A 24707-nucleotide genomic window follows, 5' to 3' on the forward strand; every position below is an offset into this window, starting at 1 on the left:
TAGATGTAACACATTTCTTAGGTATCACTATGGGACATGCACTGAGGATTCACAGGGAGGCAAACAGAACCTAGCCCATGACTGCTAGACTCTTGTGCTTCAGTTAGTTTCAATTACCATTTGTTATGGCTATGTTACGGTTTTCCTTCCAAGGATTTAACATGCACATGTATTTATATTTTTTTGCAAATAAAAGAAGGAAAGCAATGGAGGATTTGTTTCAAAAGATATAGTAGGAATTCCCATGATTAAAGCCAAGTCTCACATCTTTTGGAAACACGCATCTGGAGAGCAGACTGCTCAATTATCTATATGTTGGGTTTTTGATAACAAAACATAGAGAAGGACCTTGGATACGAATAAAGACTAAAAAAATGCAAAACCTGGTAGGCCTCCTTAAAGACTGAGAAATTCAACACTTGAGAGAATACTGGCAACACAAGAAAAGATATTCAACATCGCTCATTATTCGAGAAATGCAAAACAAAATAATAGTGAGTTATCACCTCATGCTGGTTAGAATGGCCATCATCAAAAAAATTTACAAACTATAAATGCTGGAGAGGATGCAGAGAAAAGGGAACTCTCTTGCACTGCTGATGAGAATGTAAATTGATAAAACCAGTAAGGAGAACAGTATGGAGATTTCTTTAAAAACTAGGAATAAAGCTACCATATAATTCAGTAACATATAACTCAGTAATCCCATTACTGGGCATGTACTTTGAAAAACTGTAATTCAAGACACATGTACCCCCAATATTCATTGCAGCACTATTTATAATAGCTAGGACATGGAAGCAACCTAGATGACCATCAACAGATAAATGGATAAAGAAGTTGTGGTACATATATACAGTGGAATATCTGCCATAAAAAATGAACAAATTTGAGTCAGTTGAAATGAGGTGGATAAACCTATAGCCTGTTATACAGAGTGAAGTCAGTCAGAAAGAGAAAAACAACTATCGTGTGTTAAGGCATATATATGGAATATAGAAAAATGGTACTGATGAATCTATCTGCAGGGAAGGACACAGACGTAGAGGACTGTCTTGTGGGCACAGCAAGGGAAGGAGAAGGTGCAAGGAATCGAGACAGTAGCATTGACATATATACACTACCATGTGTAAAATAGATACCTGACGAAAAGCTGCTATATAACACAGGGAGCCCAGCCCAGCACTCTGTGACGACCTAGAGGGGTAGGATGGGGGGCTGCGAGGAAGGCTCAAGAGTGAGGGGATATATATATATGTGTGTGCACACACACACACAATTATGGTTGATATGTTGTTGTATAGCAGAAACCAACACAACATAGTAAAGCAATTATCCTCCAATTAAAAAAAAGAATACTGGCAACCACCAAAGCTTTAATGGGAGCAGATTCCACTTAATCTAATTTCACAGGATAAAGAATTCCAAGGATGAACAACAATTCAAAGATCATCTTATCCAACCTCACACGTGTTATTACTTGTGAAAGTAGTTAAAGTGTTAGTTGCTTAGTTGTGTCTGAATCTTTGCGACCCCATGGACTGTAGCCCACCAGGGTCCTCTGTCCATGGAATTCTCCAGGCAAGAATATTGGAGTGTGTTGCCATTTCCTTCTCCAGGGGATCTTCCCGACTCAGGGATTGAACCCGTGTCTCCTGAATTGCAGGTGGATTCTTTATTGTCTGAGCAACCAGGGAAGCCCATTATTACTTGTACTTCCTGTAAAGTACCTGATTTTATACCTAAACTGGCCCCTACCCTCAACTCCTACTTTTCAGTTAAGTGGTACTCTAGCCACCTACTGCATTCCTAAAACAGCCCACCCCAACTTAGCTTAACTGGAAGAGTTTGTTCCATTACATTGAAATTTGTATCCTTAAAAATTCTATGATTTGAAAAGCCTCATGAAAACAAGGATGATAAAAAGCCCAAACTATACTTTTATCTGGATACCTTCTGTTATCCCTTGACTAAGAAACTAACTGGTCGTTTAAAAAACAAGTAGCAAAAGGCATTCCATAGGAAAAGGTTAAAAATGTTGGGCATAGTGCTCTTCTGCTGTTTAATAGACAAAAATATGGGAAGAGAAAGCAAAAGGAATGTTTTCTTTTCATGGAGATGAGTGTGTGACATAAAACTGATGGGAAGCTAAAAACTGATCATCTCTCTTAGATCAAATTTATAAAATGTAGAGACATAAATATAAATTACTCAAAATAAAAGACAATAATATGAACAAGAATTAGGTACTTAGATGAAAAATGAAATGTCCCTAGGAAACTGCCATAAAATCCATCTAGTTTCAAAAAAGGTCATTCTAAGGTCATACTCAAAGCTGGAAGTCCACATACATATCTTGGTGATAAAGGAGAAATGCTAACCAATCAAATAACTTTTTACTTTTTTCCAAAAATATATATTTGGCACATTCTATTAAACAAAATGCTTTTGTAAATATCTCATTTCTACTGTAATCACTTAAGGTGACAGGAGTGGTGGTGTTTTAATGCCCATTTAAAAAGAACAGCTTTACTGAGATAATTTACACACCACAAAACTCATCAATTTTAAGTATACATTTCAATGTTTTTAGTGTATTTACAGAGTTGTACAACCATCACCACTATGTAATTCCAGTACATTTTCATGACCCCCAAAAGAAATCTCATTTCTATTTGCCACTCCCTGTTCCCAATCCCAGCCCTGAGCAACCACTAATCTACTTTGTGTCTCTATAGAAATGCCTAGTCTGGGCATTTCATGTAAGTGGAATCATAGGTGGCAGTTTATATCTGGTTTCTTTGTTAGCATGTTTTCAAGGTTCATCCATGTTGCAGCATGTATTAGAATTTCATCCTTTTAAAAATATGGCCAAATAATATTCCATTATATTGGATATACCACATTTGTTTATCCATTCTTCAGTTGATGGACATTTAGACTATTTTTACTTTTTAGCTATTATGAAATAATGCTGCTATGAAGATTTGTGTACCAGTTTTTGTGTGGACAAATGTTTTCATTTCTCTTTGGTAACGTGCAATAAAGGATTAACTTTGCCAAAGAAAACTTTGGCCCTTTGCCTCTAGCTCCTGAGAGGTAACCGCTTAACCTTCAGAATGTCCTGTCTGATAAGAGTGTCTTTATTTACCTGAAGGCCTTGGGCCATGTCAGCTAGTCTCTGCTAACAATGTGATTTATGGTGGAAGCTCTGAGTCATGTGGTATCAGCCTGACCTTTGGAGGGACTGGAGAGCCTAGAGACTAAGTCCAGCTATGCAGGTGGTCAGTCATGTCTACGTGACCAACTCCTAATAAAATCTCTAAACCCCAAGGTTTGGGTGGTTTTGCTGGTTGGCAATACTCTGTGTGTATTATCATACATCAATGCTGAGAAAAATAAGCACTATCCACAAGATTCCACTTAGGAAACTGGAAGCTCTGTGCCTGGTCTCTTCTGGACCCTGCCCTACGTACCTCTTCCTTTTGCTGATTTTAATCTGTATTCTTTCACTGTAATAAACTATGACCGTGAGTGTAATTGTTTTTTGAGTTCTGTGAGTCCTTCTAATGAATTATTGAATTTGAGGGTGGTCTTGGGGACCTCTAACTTGTAGATATATATTTAGAAGTGGAATTACCAAGACATATAGTAACTCTAGCTTCCCTGGTGCCTCAGACGGTAAAGCGTCTGCCTGCAACGTGGGAGACCCGGGTTTGATTCCTGGGTTGGGAAGATCCCCTGGAGAAAGAAATGGCAATCCACTCCAGCACTCTTGCCTGGAAAATCCCATGGATGGAGGAGCCTGATTGGCTACAGTCCATGGGGTCGCAAAGAGTCGGACAAGACTGAGCGATTTCACTTTCACAGTAACTCTATGTCTAACTTTTTGAAGAATTGCCAAACTGTTTTCCACAGTAGTTATGCATTTTACATTCCCACCAGCAACACATAAGTGTTCTAATTTCTCCACCTTCTTGCCAATAATTGTTATTGTCTGCTTTTTTGATTATTACCACCCTAATGAGTATGAAGTAATATCTCACTGTGGTTTACTTTTAAAGGGGTTAAGAAGAAATAATTTTCTACTTATTTTTCAGAAATTATAGAAGAGAAATGAGTTTTTGAAATACTTCCATTAGAGGGAAAATGCTATCCTTACATGTTCACATTTGTAAGGGGAGTTGGAGTTTCTTGTGGGATGAGAATTGAATCAGGGCGGTTAGAATAAAAATCTTTGAAAAAACACCAGAGACTGATTTAGGAATTAAATTATTTCTTGCCTCTTTAAAGAAATATTTTATTACCCGCCCTAAAAGAAAACAGTGTGTACTCCTCAAAAGCAGATAACATCTGTGCTGAACACCATGGGCCTGGTGCATTTGTCCTCAGCAGTTTTTATCCTGCTGCAGGGCAGTGTCCATTTGGTTGCCCTTAATACCCAGTAATCTGTGAACAGACAAATGGGTGATATCAGAGCAATTTTCTCAAAGTCTGGTCACTGACACCATGTCATAAATGGTTCAAAGTCAGCCTACAAAACTTATTTAGCTGTTATGTACTTAAACTCTAGCACCAACAGTGGCCACCAGTCTTTCTGATCTCTCATCCCTAAGGGTCTGCAAGGTCTGATGGGTGATGTCACTTGAGTGTTATTTAACTTTTCTTATGTTTGTATCTGGTCTCCCTTAATACACTATACATGCCTGAAGGCAAGAACCAGAAATATCTTAGAACAGGAACAATCTGTATTCACAAATAAAATTTGGAATATATGAAAAAAATATTAAGGTGCTTTCCCTCTTATTTTTTTTGGTGCCCTTTAATCTTAGTATTTAATTTCCTTTTCTACTAGTACTATCTTTAACAGTCACTGAGTAGACATACTTGCATTTCCCCACTTGTCAAAGATTTTCACTTGTTTTAAAAAAGTTCACTTCTCTTATAGTCAAAAGCTATTTACTGTTAGCCTAACAGTAAACTCCTGGTTGCCCACCAATTTATTCTGACTTCAATATACATGTATGTAACTCCAGACATGCCCACATTCCTCTACTGTAAAAAGGGGCACCTACACCAGAACCAAGTGTCTAATGATTCTAGACACTTGGTGCTGGTGGATGAATGCCAGGACTTTACATCAACAAAGTCAGACTGATGCCAGGAAATAATATTAATATGAACAGTAACAACAAGTACAACTACTAGTACCACAAATATTTACTGAGTATTCAGTATCTGTTAGGCACTGTGTTAAGTTCTTCACCACCTCCTTAAGTAGGTACTATTTTATCATCTCCATTTATAGATGTGGAAACTGAGGAACAGATCTGGTAGGTAACTTCCTCAAGACTACATAACAAACAAGAGATGGAACCAGGATTTGGACCCCAGGAATCTGGCTTCAAATGTCATATTTTTAACAACTGTTCTTTTTTTTTTTTCCTCAAGGAAGGCCTAAAACATCTAGATTTAGGCTTAATGGGGCTTGAAGATAAGATACATAAGGACCCTAAAGGAATTCTGGAAAGGTGGCAGATGGACTGTATGTCCATGGTCTAGGCAAAATTCGGAGCTGTCTGGGGCATCTGTTTCGAACCCAGTCTTTAGAATCTGTTCCAGGATTACCAGAAACTTTCATCCTTAGAAGAAAGGTTCTAGCTCCCAGATATGGAGGCTGTAGATAGTGGCTAGTCTAGACCCCAAAACCACCAGTGTAAGAGTCTATCCTTGCCAAATGAATGTTTCCAAATCCAAAGAAGGGGAGAGATGTGGGTATTCCCCACTGCTGGAAGGTAGGAAGAATTAAGAAATCTCCATGAAGATTTTATAAAGCAAAGTACTTGAAATGTGTGACTAATCACAAATACCCTTAAATAAACCTCTGAAAAACAATGATGTTAATAAAACTTGACCCCCACCCATATTCGGCTTATACTAGTAGAGTGTGCTTTGTTTTCCTAGCTGACATCTAGTTTTACTGTGGCAAAAGAGACCAAAACCCCTTTTCCCTTTTAAGCCACCATTAAGTTAATTCCAAACTGGTAAGTAATTTAGAATCTTGTTTCCTGTATGGGAATCAAAAGTAGTAAACAAATACAGTATATTGGTATAAGCAGAACATAGGTGGAGAAAAACACAACCACACTTTACAAGGTCACCTGCAGTTCACTCTCCCTCACCTGGGGGGAAGATCTTTAATGCAGCCTGGCACTTAAACTGCACTTTCCCAAACCAAAACACTATTTCACACCTCTTCTCTCTCTAGACTGGAGACTTCACCCACATTCTAACTCTCAGCTGATGATTCTGTTTCCTGCCTCACTGAGGAAATTACAACAATCAAAAGAGCACTATGCAGATTCCCAGCAGCACACCTACTTAATACTGCGCCTACATACTCTGCCTTTGAGTCTGTTACCCAGGAAGAACAATCTGTGCTCTTACCTGAAGCCGCCCCTCTCTCACCTACTGAAAAACCTCTATCCAACAGTTTTTCCTCTCCACTGGGTCACTCTCTTTGCATGCACACTGTTATGTTCTATATGTTAACAAGCAAACATACAGTGTTAAGTGTTAGTCGCTCAGTCGTGTCCGACTCTTTGTGACCCCATGGACTGCAGCCCACCAGGCTCCTCTGTCCATGAGATTTTCCAGGTAAGGATACTGGAGTGGGTTGCCATTTCCTTCTCCAGGGGATCTTCCCGATCCAGGGATCGAACCTGGGTCTCCTGCACTGCAGGCAGATTCTTTATGGACTGAGCTACAGTAATACACAGGGAACTGGTTCTAGACTTCCTGTGGGTACCAAAATCCATGGATGCTTAATCCCTTATATATTGATAAAATGGCAAAGTATTTACATGTAACCTATTTATATCCTCCCATACTTTAAATCATTATAAAAGCTAATACAATGCAAATGCTATGTAATAGTTGTCTGTGCAAGGCAAATTCAAATTTCCTTTTTGGAACTCCCTGGAATTTTTTCTGAATATTTTCAATTTGCCATTGGTTGAACCTGTGGATATGGAACCTGTGGAAACAGAGGGCTGACTGTACATACTTGTTATTTCTTCCATCTTAAAGAGTGAACTTCTTTTCCCCACTTTTCCAAACTTCCTACTCTATTTCTTTGCCCTGACCTTTGGCAATGTAGCTTTTGCCATCACCACTCCACCTAAATTGCTCATCCAGATTACTAATAATCACATTGCTAAATTCAGGGATCAATTTGTAGTCCTCATCCTAGTTCAGCAGTATTTTTACGTCACTGATCATTTCCTTCTCCTTGAAATGCTTTCTTTCCTTGGTTTCTAGGCTACTACACTCTCTTGGTTTCCTCCTGTCTCCCTGATGACTTCTCAGTCTTCTCTGCTCTCTCTCCCTATTCCCCCAACTAATTAACACTGGAATGCTTCAAGATCTAGTGCTTGGTACTATTCTCCTCTCTGTCTACACACACTCACTCAGTGATCTCACCCAGTTCAGGGTAAAGATATCTACATGACAATGACTCCCATATTTATGTCTTCAGAGTAAAATTTCCTTACAAACTCCCACAGACAACCGTCAGTTTATTTCCACTATGGTAACTGATAGACATCTCAAACTTAAATATCTAAAACTGAACTCATGTTGATCTTTCCCTCCACATCTCTTCTAACTGGCGATTATTCCATTCAGTTTATGGAAACTTTACCCTTCTCCCTGTTTGGGCCCAAATCTGGAAACATCCCCAACTCCTATCTTTCTCTCTCACCTTGCATCCTATTCGTAGCTAATCCTGTTGGCTCTATTTTCAACATTCATCCAGAACCCAATCACTTTTCACCACCTCCACAGGGCTATCACTCCAGACAAAGCCACCCCAGCCATCTCTCAAGGATTACTGTAAAAGCTTCCCAATTGCTTTTCTTGTTCCTAACCTTCCCTCCTCACAGTCTACTCCAAATAAGCAGCAAAAGTGCCTATTTTTGTTTGTAACATTTTACTATGGAAAAATCTACATAACAGCATAGAGAACACTCATTATATACTCTTTATCCAGCTTTGATAATTAATGTATGACCTATCTTGTTTCATTTTTAACCTCTGTAGTACCCTGCTCTCCAGAATGTTTTGAAGCAAATCTTAGACATCATTCCATAGTGATCTGTTAAAAATATAAATCAAATTATGTCTCTCATCTGCTCAAAACCTGCCAAGGCTCCCCCTTTAAATGCTGAGCAAAAACAAAAGATTTTTTTTTTTTAATCTCTTGGCAGGACTGTGTGGCATGTGGCATCTTAGTTCCCCCGAAAAGGGACCAAACCCATGCCTTTTGCCTTGGAAACTTGGAGTCTTAACCACTGGACAGCCAGGAAAGTCCTCAAATAAAAGACCTTATAAGGGCCCTCGGATAAGGCGATGGCACCCCACTCCAGTACTCTTGCCTGGAAAATCCCATGGATGGAGGAGCCTGGTGGGCTGCAGTCCATGGGGTTGCTAAGAGTCGGACATGACTGAGCAACTTCACTTTCACTTTTCATTTTCATGCAGTGGAGAAGGAAATGGCAACCCACTCCAGTGTTCCAGCCTGGAGAATCCCAGGGACGGGGGAGCCTGGTGGGCTGCTGTCTGTCGGGTTGCACAGAGTCGGACACGACTGAAGCAACTTAACAGCAGCATAAGGGCCCTGGGAACCCTTCACCATGGGCTTGCACACCATGGCCCACAGACCAAATGCAGCCAGCTGCCTGTTGTTATGTGGCCCAAGAAATAAGAATAGGAGCTAAAGATGGTTTTTATGTTTTTAAAAAGTGGAAAATAATCAAAAGAAAAAGACTATTTTATGACATAAAGTGACTTTCAAATTTTAGAGTCCATAAATAAAGTTTTATTGGTGTATAGCCATGCTCATTTGCTTAAGTACTGTCTTTGGCTGCCTTTGTGCTATAAAGACAGAGATGACTAATTGTGACACAGAGTATATGGCCTGAAAAGCTTAAATATTTACTATCTGGCCCTATACAGAAAAAAGTTGCCAACCCTTGCCTTAACCAGTCAGGTCCCTGTGTAATCTCTCTGATCTTCTCTTCCCACACACTCCATTACAGTCTCACTGGCCTCTTTCCTATCACTCAGACAGGCCAAACACACTCTTGTCTCGGGGCCTTTGCACTGGCTGATCTCTCTGCTGGGAACATTTTTACCCCAAATATATGCAGTGTCTTCTCTCACCTTTGAGTCTTTGCTCAAATGTCACAACTGTAGTGAGTCTTACTCTGACCACTTTATTTAAACTTGCAGTGTATGCCCCCTGCCCGACAATCTCCATCTTCTTTCTATACTTCGTATTTTGGCACATCTTCCCTTTCCATAGCACATACTGTCTTATAATGTGCTATTTAGTATCTATTGCTTATCACTGATTTCTCTCAAATCAAAATGTAAGTTCCCTGGTGCAAAGTTCTTTTTTGGTCCACTGATAAATCCAAAGTGTCTAGAACAATGCCTGGCACACAATTAGGCACTCAAATATTTGTTGAATAAGTGAAATTCCTAATAATCAAAATTTTAAGAGACTTTTATGATCACCACAGCAGCATACATCTCTACTTCACTGATCCATGTATCAACACAATGATAATTGAAGCATGGCAGGTACCTCACAGAAGAAATTCTCCACCTGATACTGACCACAGCGAGGCAACAAGAAAGTCAACATTTTTTACACCAAAGAGTTGCTGAAATCTCTTATCCAAGCCACTGCTGCCAGTTGTTGGCATAGCTAAGAATGCATGGTAACTGTAATGGAGAGGCTGGCAGATAGTTACCTAAAAATCAAAGGATATTACTGAAAGTATACATTCAGTGGCTCCTAAACCAAGGAAGAAGAAAAGTTGAGCTATGCATCCTACATAGCTGGTATTTCTCCAGTGGCTTTGGATGCTGATCAGCATTTGGGCGACAGCTGAGGTGGTATAGCAAAGGTCCAAATAAGAGAGATTAGCCAGAAAGAAATACATGGGGTGTGGAGTCTGGGATCAAGGCATGACAAAATGATGATGGCTGAATTCCCAAGGAGGGTCATTATGTAGAAAATGGAGACAGTCCCCCCAAAAAACCCCAAAACATTTCTAGTTTGGGCCATTCAGAGAAGTCCACCAGAACAAAGCAACTGGAGTGATGACAAGTGTTATCGAGTCTTCTCATTGCTTAACACTACTTGCTGGGAACACCAGAGTCAGAATTTTGAAGCCCGATTATCCTTTGCTTAGAACTTAATGCTGGTTCATGAAACTACATGCAACAGAGGAACTGGATGGGGAATGTTGAAACAAGTAAAATGATGAATGTATTTTCTTTTATTACCTCAACAAGAAAGCTGAGAATTAGCTATTATATATCTGTATTTTAACAACCATATTTTAAGCCACTACTTTCATTTAGTAAACTCATAGTATACTAAGCAGAGATATTACAACAGTAAAGGTAGTATAGATGCATTACAAATTATCTGTTATAAAAAGGTGTTGGATCTGTTAAGATTGAGAAAAACTAAGACTTCATTGGAACTTCATTAAATCTCTAATTTACTCAGTAAAAAAAAATTAAGTCTTAATTTGGAAAGACCTTTACAAAACGCAGAATCTAAACTCTAAGTAATAAAAACAAAATCCACTTCAGTGCAAATGAAAAACCCACTCCAGAATGTTTTTTCCATCCATCTATTCATCTATCTTCTACCTATTGATCTCATATTTATTGTCAATCTGCCATGTCAGGGGTTTAGAGGATCTAAGGATGAAACAGTCCAAGCTTGTAGCCTCCTAGGGAAGTTAAGACTTGTAGGTAAGTAACTACAATAGAGGGAAGAATGTGATAATATGGTGTGTTTTTTTCTCTCATCACAGTCATGCTGCCAATTTACTAACTGCTGTAAAAAAATCATCCTTTAAAGCAGCAAATATGGGGGGAAATGCAGGGAGAACAGTAAGGACAGTAAGTAAATTAATGGATATAAATTCAATGTGCTATTATAAAATGACTATATGGTAATTATGAAAACATGGAAAATATTTTTTTTTTACTGGGAAGAATGCATATTACATTTAATCTATGATACAATTAAATAGTTATAGTTATTCAATGGGCTGACACTGGGCAGGCATTCTCCTTTGTGCTAGGGAAACAATGATGCATAACCTTGGCCCTCAAGAAGCTCATATCTGGGGAGCAATCAGGAGGGAACTTAGAAAAGCATAAAAAGGCAATGTGTTAATGCAGTAGACCCCATGGGAATAGTTTTCCTTAAACAATTTCCTCCTTATATTTGCTAAAGTGCTATAGTTAAATAAAATCAGCTGGAAAAAAATTTTTTTAAAAAAAGCAAGACAAAGTATGCAGTCCTGTCAAATGTAAAAATGAGTTTAAAAATCTACAAGATGAATCAGATAGCAAGAAACCTCATGAAACACCTAGAGACACTGTCCCCAACCTATGACATCATATGGCCCCCTTTCTGTGAAGAAAGTGAACTTGCAAACCTAACTGCAACCAGCCTGTAGCTCCTATGCAAGAGGTCTGGGGAGTGGAAGGTCAGCCCTTCCTCTCTTCTTGCCAGGAAAGCCACCTTATTACATTTGGAATAAAAGGTGAGATGACATTCTGGAAAACTAGATTATGAAGGATCAATATTTCTGCCTTTTCTGGGTGTGACTGGCCATTCTCCACCCCACCCCCCCAAAATGATGCTTTTGGGTGCGCCAGCTACACTTCTACTTCAAGTAGCTAAATTTCTATGCCTCAAATGTCTCAGAAAACTCTTATTTGCACTACCATATGCAACAACTGTGCCTTTGAGAATGACTTTCAAGTCTATCAAACCAGAATTTATCCATTTAGATGCATCTTTCCTATCAAGTGAGTTGCACTTCGTCCAACAAAAGAATCATCTGTCAAACTGCCCTGGAACCCAAGTCGTCCATCCTCCATGGGTGAGCCACACAAGAACACGGGCCTGGTTGTTTAGAAGTTATAGCTTGTTTCCACCCAGGATTATCTAGCTTCAGAACTCACCTAATTCATCAGATCTGACAGCAAAGGATGGAAATTAACCACCACTATGGCTACCAAGAAGAATAAGCTGAAGGGTCCAGAGGCAACATCCAAAAAACGGTTCCAGAAATGGTCTGCACAGTAGCAGAGCTCCAGAAGTGAGTGGGAGGTGGCTTCCTGAGTAACCTTTCAGTTAGCAGGATGCTCTAACTGGGAGGGTGAGTTTGGCTAATTTGGTGTTAACCCACTCAACCACTTCTCATTGGACTTACCTGTATACAAGCACCTGTCTTCAACTTGCATAGACTGCAGACTAAGGCCCACCGACTGGGTGGAATATGGGAGATCTTTGTGATTGGTTCCATTCTCTCAGGACAAGCAATGCTGACCTACAAATAAAACAACACCATAAGGCAGAAGGCACCAAGGCATTGCAGAAGTACCTTTCACAAACCATGAGTGGTATTATTTGCAGCTCAGAACATCAAAACAATGAGGTGAGCCATATCTCTTAAGGTTATTATGGAACTAAGAATAAATGAAACCTGTCTCTAGCCACTGCTCAGGCCTTCAATCATTTCCAGTAATATAAACAATTCATATATAGGTGGAGAGGGCAGAAGTAGAGACTAAGCATGGTTACCTTAATGAATCAAAGATATCTACACTTTACTTAGGAACCAAAGAAAGCTACTGAGGAAAGGAATTAAGATTCACAAAATCTAGCACCTCTTACATGTTTGAGATGGTGCCACATGCCTTGTTTTTTTTCATTTAACTAATGAACGATGAAAAACAGAGGCAGTGACATAATATTATTGGAAAGTAGTAGCAATCTGCAGCACATAAGTAGAAAAGATGAGGATGCTAACATTTTAAAACCAGTTTTTAAAATCATGTAACTATTACCAGCTTAGTCTATTCTCCCAGCCAAAGTAGCTTGCTTGCTTTATTTATTTTTCATTTTTTTTTTGGCCATGCCATGTGTACAGGATCTTAGTTTCCTGATCAGGGATTGAACCGTGCGTGCCTCCTGCAGTAGAAGCAGAGTCCTAACGACGTACTCAAAGTAGCTTTAAAGTGAAACAAGTCTTTGAGAGAGTGCTGAAAGAAATGCTTTTTTAAAAAAGATGGAAATTTGTGTGTGTGTGTGTGTGTGTGTGTGTGTGTGTGAAAATAAGGGGTCAAGCAACTTCTGGTAAGAAGTGTTTTCTTTTCCTTCTCTTTAAAAATATATAATGTGTTTTTAAGAAACAACTTTAAAAAAGTGAAGGACCATTGAATAAGGACAGTCAAATGAGTACAAGTTCCACCCACATCAAGAAAGCAACAGTACAAAGATCAGGGACATCTTGAACAGGCCCAAAGGTACTAGAAATCAGGTACTAGAAACCATAAGAGAAGGTCAATGGTGAGAAAGCTTCTTTTGAAAAAAACTCTTTCTGAGTCATATTCCAGACTTTTAACATTTTTTTCAGACTTAATATTTTGAAAGAATCTGCTTTATTAGCTAGGGAATTTGCTACTGGAAATTAATGATTCTCTGGCCAGAAACCTCAGAGTTCATTTCACATGTCTATTAGCTGGATGTTCTTAGTAAGAAAAACAAAACCACTACTCAAATTAAAAAAAAATACTGACTTCTGTATCCATAAGAGGGCTTCCCAGGCAGTGCAGTGGTAAAGAATCCGCCTGCCAATGCAGGTTTGGTCTCTAGGTCAGGAAGATCCCCTGGAGTAGGAAATGGGGTATTCTCCAGTATTCTTGCCTGGGAAATCCCATGGACAGAGGAGCCTGGTGGGCTACAGTCCATGGGGTTGAAAAAAGTCAGACTCGGCACACATATCCATAAGAATACCATAGTATGTACCTAGGATTTTCAGTTCAGAAGTTGCAGCTTGTAGGCTCTAGAGGATGCAGGTTCAGTAGTTGTGGTGCACGGGCCTAGTTGCCCGTGCATGTGGATTCTTCCTGGACCAGGGATTGAACTCATGTCCTCTGATTGAACCCAAGGCAGGCAGACTCTTAATCACTGGATCACCAGGGAAATCCAAGATATGGTACTTTTAAGGTAAGTGAAAAGTGAAAGTGAAGTCACTTAGTTGTGTTTGACTCTTTGCAACCCCATGGACTATAGCCTACCAGGCTCCTCAGTCCATGGAATTTTCCAGACAAAAGTTTTGGAGTGGGTTGCCATTTCCTTCTCCAGGGGATCTTCCCAACCCAGGGATTGAACCTGGGTCTCCTGCACTATAGGCAGACACTTTACCATCTGAGCCACCAGGGATTACTTTTAAGGTAGGTTTTACCTTAAAAATGTCTGCTGCTTATCCCCTTTTCTCTCATCCAAATTTATCCAATACCACTGGCAAAAGTGAAACATGAAAGTGTCAGTCGCTCAGTTGGGTCTGACTCTTGGTGACCCCATGGACTATAGCCTGCCAGGCTCCTATGTTAATGAAATTCTCCAAGCAAGAATACTGGAGTGGGTAGCCATTCTCTTTCTCCACTGGATCTTTCTGACCCAGGGAATCAAACCCTGGTCTTCTGCATTGCAGGCATATTCTTCAACATCTGAGCCACCAGGGAATAACCCTGGTGGTATTTAAGGTAGGTTTTACATTTTAAAAAATCTGCTGCTCATACCCTCTTCTCTCATCCAAATTTATCCAATACTGCTGGTAGTACCACCTATAAATTATTTAGCATGGGCTCACATGCATCCAAGAAGGATGTGATGGAGGTCAAGGCAAACCATTATCAACTCAGAATCATGGGCAGGCATGAAGCATCTCTACAAAGCCTGAGTCAGTTTGAATGCTGTGGGAGAACAAATGGCTCACAGACCTGGATGAATTCATACCTCTGGAATCCATAGGGCACAGCTGACATGAGCCCATTTAGTCCCTGTTTTGGTGCTCTTCATGGCTCCACCTTTCTTTGGACATAACAGACATTGTGGATAAATGCCCAGGACACAGGAGCGACACAGCCAGCTGCCTTCTGGGACCTTGAGGATGCCGTAGCAGGCCTGGAGGCACAGGAAGGAGAGCAGGGAATGGTTAGCATCTACTTACTGGGTCAATGTCTGCTCTGGTACACAGTCACAGAGTACCCTCCACTTTTAGGAGAAAAGGTCAAACAAGCTCATATCCAGGATTTAGTAATTTTAAAACACTCAAAATAAAAAGCAACTTCTAGCATCTAAGATCAGCATGTCTCTATATGAGAATTGATTTAAGGGCAACAGAATAAGACTAGAAGGATATACACACAAAGGTTAGCCCAACTGTTATGAGTTTTGTGATTACATATTTTTTTTCTTTTTTGCCTCCATTTTCTAAAGCTTTCTCAATGCTTATGTATTATAATTAGTCAGTCGTATACTTACTGAACAATGTCTGTATGTCATGCACTGTTGTGATCAAGGAAAAAGTGTTAGGAAATAAGCAGAATGACACTTCTGAAAAGCAAATGAGCTAATGTTAAAGAGCCTGATAGTGCCTGGTGCATAAAAAAGCACTCTGAACAAATTGGAGCAATTACTTGCTTCGGTTGAAGAAAAAGGGACTTAATGGATCCTAAACCGAACACAATATTAGACTAATCACAATACTCCATAATGATTTCTTGAAGCCACTTCAAATTCCTTACAGAATAAAGATGGATAAATAAATAAATAAACTACTATGGGGGGGGAGGGAGATTAGACTGGGTAATATTTTAGATTTCCTTTTCACTACCTCTAATCTCACCCATCCTTCCCCCTTACTGCTCAATCCTGACCATTAGAGACTATAGCTGAGGGCCACTTGGCTCCCCAGGTGGCCTAGCATACCTTTACCAATGACTGATTCACCATTGCAGATTCAAAGTCTGTGCCTGCCCCAGAGAGTTCACCCACAGCTCAGATTCAAGTTCCAACAGTCATTATTATGTTAGCCCCAACTAGCCTAACCCCCTTTCCAAACTCTATCCATATCACCACCATACTTTGCAGCTTCCAGATCCAAATTCCTTGATCCCTATTATCCACTTTCCTTCATCTATTGTCCCTGGGCTTGCTAATATTCCCTTCAGAGTCGTCACTAGACTCTGACCACCTTCTCCATCTCCACCACAACTACTCCACCCAAGTCCTTATTCATATCATGCCTGGACTGATTTATTTCTAAATTATCTTCTTTTTCCTTCATACCTTCAATCCTTCTATTTGGGTGCTATAGTCTTCATACCAATGCACAGCAATAAAGCCTCTAAAATCTCCTTCTGCTCCCACCCCCAACCCCATCTAAAACCAGGGGTTGGCAAACTACTTAAGGCCCATTTCATAAGGGGTACTTGGTCAATATCATGTATTCTTCTCTAACTGTTATGTTTTATCTCCTCAGTGATACTGTAAGGTCATTGGGGTAGGTTCTTTATCATCAATTTATCTGGACGGTTCTCTATGCTGAGCTTGAGTAGGTGGTTTGGTAGAACAAATACATTTCACTCAAGAACTGAAGCTGGATTCTAACTAGGCTGCTCTCACAAAAGCAGGACATCATTTTATAAGGTCCCTAACCTTCAAAGCTTTTTCCTTTTCTGAAATTCAGAAAGTCTGCAAAGAAATGAAAGCAAGCTTCCTCCCTAAAATAGAGCCTCTTTCAGACCAGCAGAAGAAAAACCAGTAGCTGGTTCTAGGAATACCCTTTATTACATGGCCATTTTATTGGGTAGAAAATCGTTTACTGAGCTCTTATGTAGACTTATTCCTAGTCATAAGATCACAGAAGCTTGTAATTTACTGTAGTGGCTCTCAACTTTTCCTAGACTATAAAATTATGAAGGCTGGACTCTTATTTTTAAAAAAACTGCCCACATGCACGAACATATGTTTCACATATAACTTCAGGGGGTTAATAAATTTAGTGCCAAACATTATATATATGATAGGTATAAAAACTACGAGCATGTACCTTCAGGTAAATTAATTTAGGCCTCAGTTTGAGTGTTCAATATTTGGGCTAAGAAGCAGAAAATGGAACACATTAAGGGACTTGGAATGGTCCCAATTTTCACACTTTTTAACGAAAAAAATTTAAGTTCTTTTTAAAATCCAAAATCTACTGATGTAAAATAAAACTCTCTTCTATAGCACTGACCATAAGTGTATTGTAGTCACAAAGAAACAAATATTTGATATAATATGGTGGCAGTAAAGAAGAAAAATTATGTTTAATAAAAACAATTGGTCAACATGTCCCCAATTCTGTTAAGTAAACCAAATCTTCCAAATCATTTAAAGTCACTTTTCAGTCAACAGAGGGAGCTCTAACCTAAGTATCTCTTTAGAATTCAAGTGAACATACTCACTTAGGAAGAATTCTCTTACATGAAACTTTGTGTGGCACCAACATTCAGCTTTAATACATACCAGCTTATATTCTGCAAGGCCTGGTTATGTGTTAGTCATTTCTTTCTACGTGAGGAAAGGGACCATTTATAGTCATTACTGGGTATGTTTTCAAAGTAAAATACCTTTAAGGAGAATTATTATGCTACATTTTGTTACCCAAAGAACCTGGAAATAATTCATTAATATTTTGTCCTGACTGTGAAGGAAAAATACAGAAAACATATACACATGATCTTGGTACTATTACCTTCAAATCTACTAAAGATTCACAATCATTTATCTGAAAACTCTAGGGTAAGAAACATCAGGAAATTTAGAACTGTGCATATCTCAGGAAAGTAATACAGTATATACATGGCATATTATATTGGCATATTATATAACCCCATAATGGGATCAGGGCAGTACCATATAATCAAATACAATACATTAATAGTTCTCTAACAAAATATGAGTATTTTCACAAAATGGACTAAAGACTACAAAAAGTCTCACACTGGGTAAGTCCTGCATCTTCCCTCAAATCATTTAGTGTCAAACTTATATAAAAAACAAACAAAACTTATAGTTTTCACAGCTTTAAAATTCTGGAAATGCAGAGAAGGGGCTGTGGACCTGTGCTGTCAGATATTTATATATTTAAGTTCATACTTAAGTGATAAAGATTTTTTCTGTCACTAAAGGTGGGACATAAATGCTAATACCTGGTAGAGTGAAGATAAATTTTCAAAATTCACTCCAAAAGGATGCAAGTAAAAGGAAGAAAGAGACCCAACTGATTACAGAATAATTCTGAATACCTTTTAATACAAAGGGTTAGGTTAGGTGGCCCAGAGAATTAAAGTCTTAAATCCTGGTTTCTCTCTCCTGTATTATTTAAATCATTTTAGTAGTTTTGTAGCCAGAATGACATTTCTGAATTACAAATCATATCCTTCAGGGTTGACAGGACAAAATCGAAGTTCCTTAGTTTATCAGGGAAGGCCTTTCACATGTTCCATGTATCCCTCTCTAGTCTCACTCTCCATGCCTTCCCTACTTGACCCCATCACTCTCCACAGTTCTGAACTGCTCAGAGTTGCCTCTGACATACTTTGCCTACTCTTACTACCCCACCTGAACATGTTCTCCTCTCTGTCTGAACACATGCTGCTGTTTTTTTCTGGCATTTCCCTTTAGCTGTTAAGGTTCAGCTTGGGTGCCACCTCCTGGAAGTTATCCCCAACCTCTATCCCTCCCATGCACTTCTACAGCAGCATGGACCTCTATCTACAAAAATCCTTGGTATACTATGCTCAATGGGCAGTTTCCTCGTAGAGCCTACACCAGACTGATTTCCCTGGGGGCAAAGACCTTGTCTGCCTCTTCATCATTGTGTCTTCAGCATGCAGCAGAGTTCTGGTACGTGGATGGTGTTGCATACCTATTTGCTAGATAAATTAACGAAATGAATGAAACACACATGTTCAAAAGGGTGAAAAATTACTTAGGGTAAGGGACTTCAAGAAAGGACTTGAACTAGATCTTGAAAGATATGTGAAGTTTTGTTAACCAGAAGTGGGAGAAGGCTGTAAGAGGTTGGGTAAAGTCACTTCATCTCTCTTGGTGTTATTTGTAAAATTAGGGTGTGGGTCAGTTTTTTACAATCCTAAAATTCTACTGTTTAAAAGTAGAGTGGACCAAGTTTTCTGGGAGTGGTATATTTGGGAGATGGAGGAGAGCTTTGGGTGCCAGGATGAGAAGTCCGCACTTCCAGATACAGGAAGTGTAAACTCACGAAGGTTACTGACCATGGGTGTAACCTGACGATATAAAAGGGACTCCAAAGCAGAGGAGAGACTCCCAGGCAGGTAGCAAGGAGACTCCCCAGGGGACTGTAAAAGTATTGAACAAGGCAATCTCAATGGCCTGGGCATGATGACACAATAAAGACCTGGGTTTAGCCCCCTGGATTAAAGTTAATAAGTCAACTTGGGGATCATAAGAAGTATTATTTCTAAAGGAATTACTGGAGAACAGCCAGGCCAAGTTGGTATTTTCACCCTTAAATGCAAGTTGCTACCCAGATATGGGTGCTGGAGATCATCACTGAGCTTCAGAAAGGGTGACCGTGGGGAGGTGGCGGTCTCCACTCTCACTAACCTGATGCACACAGATGTTACACTTATCACAGAACACCATATCATTCCCTTCTTCACTGTCTGGAGACCGGCACACATCACAGATCACATCTTCATCATACTCTATGCCTAGCCCTTCCTCTGTCTCAATAGCATGGTTCATATTTTCATGGCAATGGCGTTCCAGGACTTCTACTGTCTTTTCCATAAGATTCTCATCAACTGGCCCATAACCTGCACAGAAATACAAACAATCAATCAACCCATCAGTCAGCTGTCATTCCCAAATCACCTACTGTGAGCCCGGTGCAAGCAAGGGTGTGGGGATTCTAAAGGATAAAATCATCTCTGATTTTAAAACCAGATTTTAAAGAATCTTTTACTAGAGCTGTTCTAAAATTAGTGTTTGAGACATGAAAGGAGAAATACATTTCACCATATTCCTTGTAAGTTACATATACTGACCCTTTCAATTTTCTGTCCAGATCCTAGCCAGTCTCCTCCTAAATTTGTTTTCTTTCTTTTTTATTTTTGGCTGCACCACTTGACTTGCAGGATCTCAGTTCCCCAACCAGGGACTGAACCTGGGCAATGGCAGTAAAAGCCTGGAATCCTAACCACTAGACCAGCAGGGAACCCCCCTGAATCTGTTTTCTCTTAATCCCACTGAGGGAGGACTTTCACTGAACTTTGTAATTTTGAACACTTTAATTTATAGTATAATAATTAGAATCATGTAACTATTTGGATATAAATAACAATTAATTCTCAGCAAACTAGTTCCAATGAGCCCATTTAATGGAAATTTTCATACAAAAATGTATTAAGTCATAAAAGAAAATTCTAGGTACTGTATATGTGACTACACATATGAAATACTTGTTTTTCAAATCTGATTTTTAGAAAATTCAATAATATTTTCTAATGACAAACTATAATATAAAATAAACTTATTAGGATTCACAAATCTAATTGGAAATTCTGAAATTACCTTTTTTTGCCTCTTGATTCCTTTTCCTTCTATACTTTTAATTTTTCTCAGTCTTCTATACATAATAACCCAACTCAAAGATTCATATGGTGGCTACTGATAACAACTAACATTTTTCTTTTTAGGGGGACTGATGATTTTGTGAGAGCGCACATGAATTTACCCTAACAGCTTATAAACTCAGGAATAATTCTCAAAATGATCCAAAACAAATTTACCCAAATATTTCACTTAATTTGTAATATAAGACCCTAAGGAACTTTAGAATTTCACATAAACTACTTTTTCAATGCTGTAGCTACTTATGAAACCAAAAACTACTCAGGAAGTATGTTTAATTTTTCCAGCCAAGACAAATTACACACTTTTCCCCATGAAGTGAAGGACTATAGTATCTGGTTAAAAAAACACTTGGATTCAAATTCCCACTTGACCTCATATTGGTTACATAAGCTTTGCAGTCCATGGGGTTGCAAAGAGTTGGACACAACTGAGAGACTGAACTGAACTGAAGCTTTGACAAGTTATTTGCCATCTTTAGGACTTAGCTTCCTTATCTATATAAATAAGGATAATAATACCAAACTCTTGATTTCTTATGAGGCAGAGATGAGATCATGTTCATACATTGCTTAGTATAGTGCAATGTATAGTATAGTATGTATAGTATAGTATGCAGTAAGCTCTCAATTTTTAGAATTCCTTAATCTGAATAAAAACATGCTGAAGTTAATATTATTTTAAAAACTATTTTAAGTTCTTAAAACCTTACTACAATATCTCTCTAAAGGAAGGCTTGAGATAAAGTTATCCTCTTTTAAAAAATCATTCAAGCCTAAATGCAATGTGGTATCATGGATGGGATCCTGGAACAGAAAAAGGTCATTCGTGGAAAAACTGGTGAAAACCCAATGAAGCCTAGAATTTAGGTAATATAGCACTGTACCTGCGCTGGTTTCTTAGCTCTGACAAATGTATCATAGTAAAGTGAGATGCTAACATGAGGGGAAACAAACTGCATGAGGGGTATGTATACTGTATTAAATCTGCAGCTTTTCTTCAGACTTAAAACTGTTTCAAAAATCTTTTTTAAAAAACTCATCCTAAGAGAATTAATGTGAGATACCAAAGGGACTTTGTTATAAGGCAGTGTCATGTTGAAGGCAGCACTGTAATGTCTTCAGTGTATATGAATGCTATATGGTTCATAAATACATTTGCACATTGAGCCATCGATCCATTTGATTATACCCTCATACTCTCATTTTCCCTTTCTGTCAGTTTTTTATTCCCTTTTCTTTGGGGTTCCCACCCTAAATTTTTTTGACTCCTCTCTTTCCTCTTAGAAGGTAGAATAAGAGAAGACGCTAAACAAAAAGTTTTATAAAGCAAGAAGTAAATATCGGTTACTGGCAGAATAAATATCACTATCATGCCAAATTGAACTTAATATAATTTTAATTTTTTATTCACATGCATTCAGATACCAACCTCAAAAGAAAGAAAAAAGAGGGAAGAAAAGGAAAACCACTGATCCCTGTACTAACAATGAACAAATGTGATTCAAACAAAAGCAAATGTATCCTTTACTGTATCTCATACAGAGAGTTAAGAACCACCCAGTTTCACAGGACCGCTTGGACCTAAACACTGTTTAGATGGAAGACAGGTCAAAAAGAACTGTGTGTAAGTATAAGGTGAACTTCCTTTCAGCCCAGAATTTCCAAACATTGCTGGTATGGTACTGTATGGCATATGTTTACTTTAAAATTACTACTATGTTTACTTCCAATTTTTTTGTTTGCTTGTTTTTGCTTCATTTTATTCTATATTTTGAGAGTTGCACGACAACTTTAGAACTCACTGGAGGTAGCTAAGAACTGCTTTGGGGATGTTTTGCCTTAGGCCTGCCATTCTTCTTCCAGGCAGCAAAATTCTAAGTCCTTCATTAAGGCATCCTTGGTCATATCAACCTGTCAGTTGCAGTGGTGCTGCCTAATGTTAAAGTTGGAGCTTCTTGACATTAGGTGGCAATGTTAGAGGTGCCACTACGCTTGGCCCTGCTCACTGATCATAGTACTTTCCAGGGCTGAGTGAAGAACCAGTCTCAGAATCCTTCTCAACCCGAAGTCCAGCCAGGACCATTCTCATACTCAGAAATGGGAAACGGCCTCATGAAACCTACATGCCATCTCTGATCTGTGATATTTACCATAAACAAGGAAAGAAAAGGTCAGATTTAAATACCACTGCTCTACCTCAATATATTTATGCACTTCAGGAAATGCCTTATTAAGATTCAAGAGGAAAATAAATGAAGAGCCCAGAAAAGAAAGGAAGCCACAGAATGAAAGCAAATTAAATGGTCCTGACAACTTAAAAAAAATAACAAATTCAGACAAGGAACAAGTTACATGTGAGGAAACAACTTACCCATTGCTGTGAGGTCTTCATTGAGTTCCTGGAGCCAGAAGATGTCCATGTCGTCTAGGTCATAGCGGCACACAGATGCCGCCAGCTCCATGATGTTGATGTAGCCAGGCTCTGTGGTCTCTGGGTTGGAGCACTGGATATATTTCCGGGGCCGGACAAACAGGACCTCTTTTTTCTTGTCGGCCATAACCCTAGCAAAGCAAAAAAAGACACTGATAACAATCAACGAATGACAGATGCCATGCACTGACTGGATGGCTCGACAGCACTCAGGCCATGCAGTGGAGCTAAATGTTATCCTTCCCCACCCTGGGGAAATCCCCTGCTCTGCCAACTGAAAGGCATGATAAGACTCCTTTTTAGAAGGCAAATGGTTCTGCAAATCCAGTTTTGTCATTTGCTGTGAATATTCTGACTTTTAATGAAATGCTTCATTTACCCCATGGCTCCTAAGTCCCTACTACCACTCATTCTAATAAAATGTTGTTGCATTGCGTGTTCTTGGTGCAATGGCCACCACATTTATTTAGAAGGAAAATAGCAGAAGGAGTGATACTTGTACAAAGGCACAGCCAGATTCCACACCAAAGGTAAGTTTTAGCTAAACTCATGTTTTCTATCATAGAGGCCATACTGGATGGTAGTAAAGAGTAGAGGCTATAGACTCACACCATCTGTTTTTCACTTCCACTCATTCACGTGGTGATCTTGGGCAATTACTTAATTTCTATAAAGTCTAGTTTTCTTAGCTAAAATATAAGGATGATAATCATAAATTATAATAGTATCAAACTCATAGGGTTATTATGATGATTATATGAAATAAAATACATAAAGTGCTTAGGACAGTGTACAGTAAAAGCTGGATGATTAATAATGCCATTGTTATTTTTATATCTCTTATTTTCACTATTTATACAGATGAGTTAAAGCCAAGAAGCTATAGATTTATACAAACTTAAGGCATTTATCAACCATAAATGTAAGTCTGGGCCAGGATAAGGCAATGGGATGAAGGATTCCCATTCTTCCAACATATTATCTAGCAGGCCTGAGTCAACCCGTATTTCCCCTAACCTCTCCTGATACTTAAGATCCTAAGGCAAGGAAACCAAATAAGGGAAGAAACAGAAATTCTCACACCAATGACTGGCTCCATAATCAATGTTTTAGATGCTACATGAAGTATCAGAACACATAACCAAGAGGGGATCTGAATAATTATTCCCTGGAAACTTTAAAGAACAGGGTAAGCCATCTAAAAAATAAAGAAATAGATATACAAAGAACAGGGTAAGCCATCTAAAAAAGAGAGAAAGAAATATATATACATATATAAAATAGTGAAAACTGTTTCTCCGGAAGGCTTCTGGAGCCAGTTTCCTTACTTTAGAGTTACTATGTATGTAGAATGATTCATAAACATTAATGTATTCATATGAATACACATAACTATATTAGGTTGGTACAAAGGTAACTGTGCTTTTGCACTGTTGAATTTTGCTGTTTGATATTAGAATACATCCTTAAATAAACATGGCTATGTTACACATCATTTTAATGTACATTTTTGCTTTATGTTTTTTGCTAATGCCTTATTACTTGCTGTTTATTTTATATTTATTTTGAACTATAGAAATTATGTTAGACAAAAAGTAAATTCGAACAATTTTTTTATTCAAGTTCAAAATGAGTTGTAAAGCAGGGGAGACAACTCACA

General features: G+C 38.7%; 1 protein-coding gene and 1 non-coding gene across 5 annotated transcripts in view; both read right to left on the reverse strand.

Moving 5' to 3' along the window:
• JADE3 (jade family PHD finger 3) overlaps positions 1 to 24707 on the reverse strand; it is a 139608-nt gene that overhangs the window by 10457 nt on the left and 104444 nt on the right. For all 4 annotated transcript variants that reach the window (XM_006058759.3, XM_006058761.3, XM_006058760.3 and 1 more), the window contains 4 exons: positions 22988 to 23178; positions 19586 to 19797; positions 14906 to 15073; positions 12315 to 12431 (listed from right to left, as the gene is read on the reverse strand). In XM_006058759.3, the coding sequence (XP_006058821.1) occupies positions 12315 to 12431; positions 14906 to 15073; positions 19586 to 19797; positions 22988 to 23178 (688 nt within the window). The remainder of the gene's footprint in view (positions 1 to 12314; positions 12432 to 14905; positions 15074 to 19585; positions 19798 to 22987; positions 23179 to 24707) is intronic.
• On the reverse strand, positions 14258 to 14329 carry TRNAY-AUA. The gene has a single exon. It is a non-coding gene; the product is annotated as a tRNA-Tyr (tRNA).

The sequence above is a fragment of the Bubalus bubalis genome, chromosome X, assembly GCF_019923935.1.
Source record: "Bubalus bubalis isolate 160015118507 breed Murrah chromosome X, NDDB_SH_1, whole genome shotgun sequence".
Classification (NCBI taxonomy): Eukaryota; Metazoa; Chordata; class Mammalia; order Artiodactyla; family Bovidae; genus Bubalus; species Bubalus bubalis.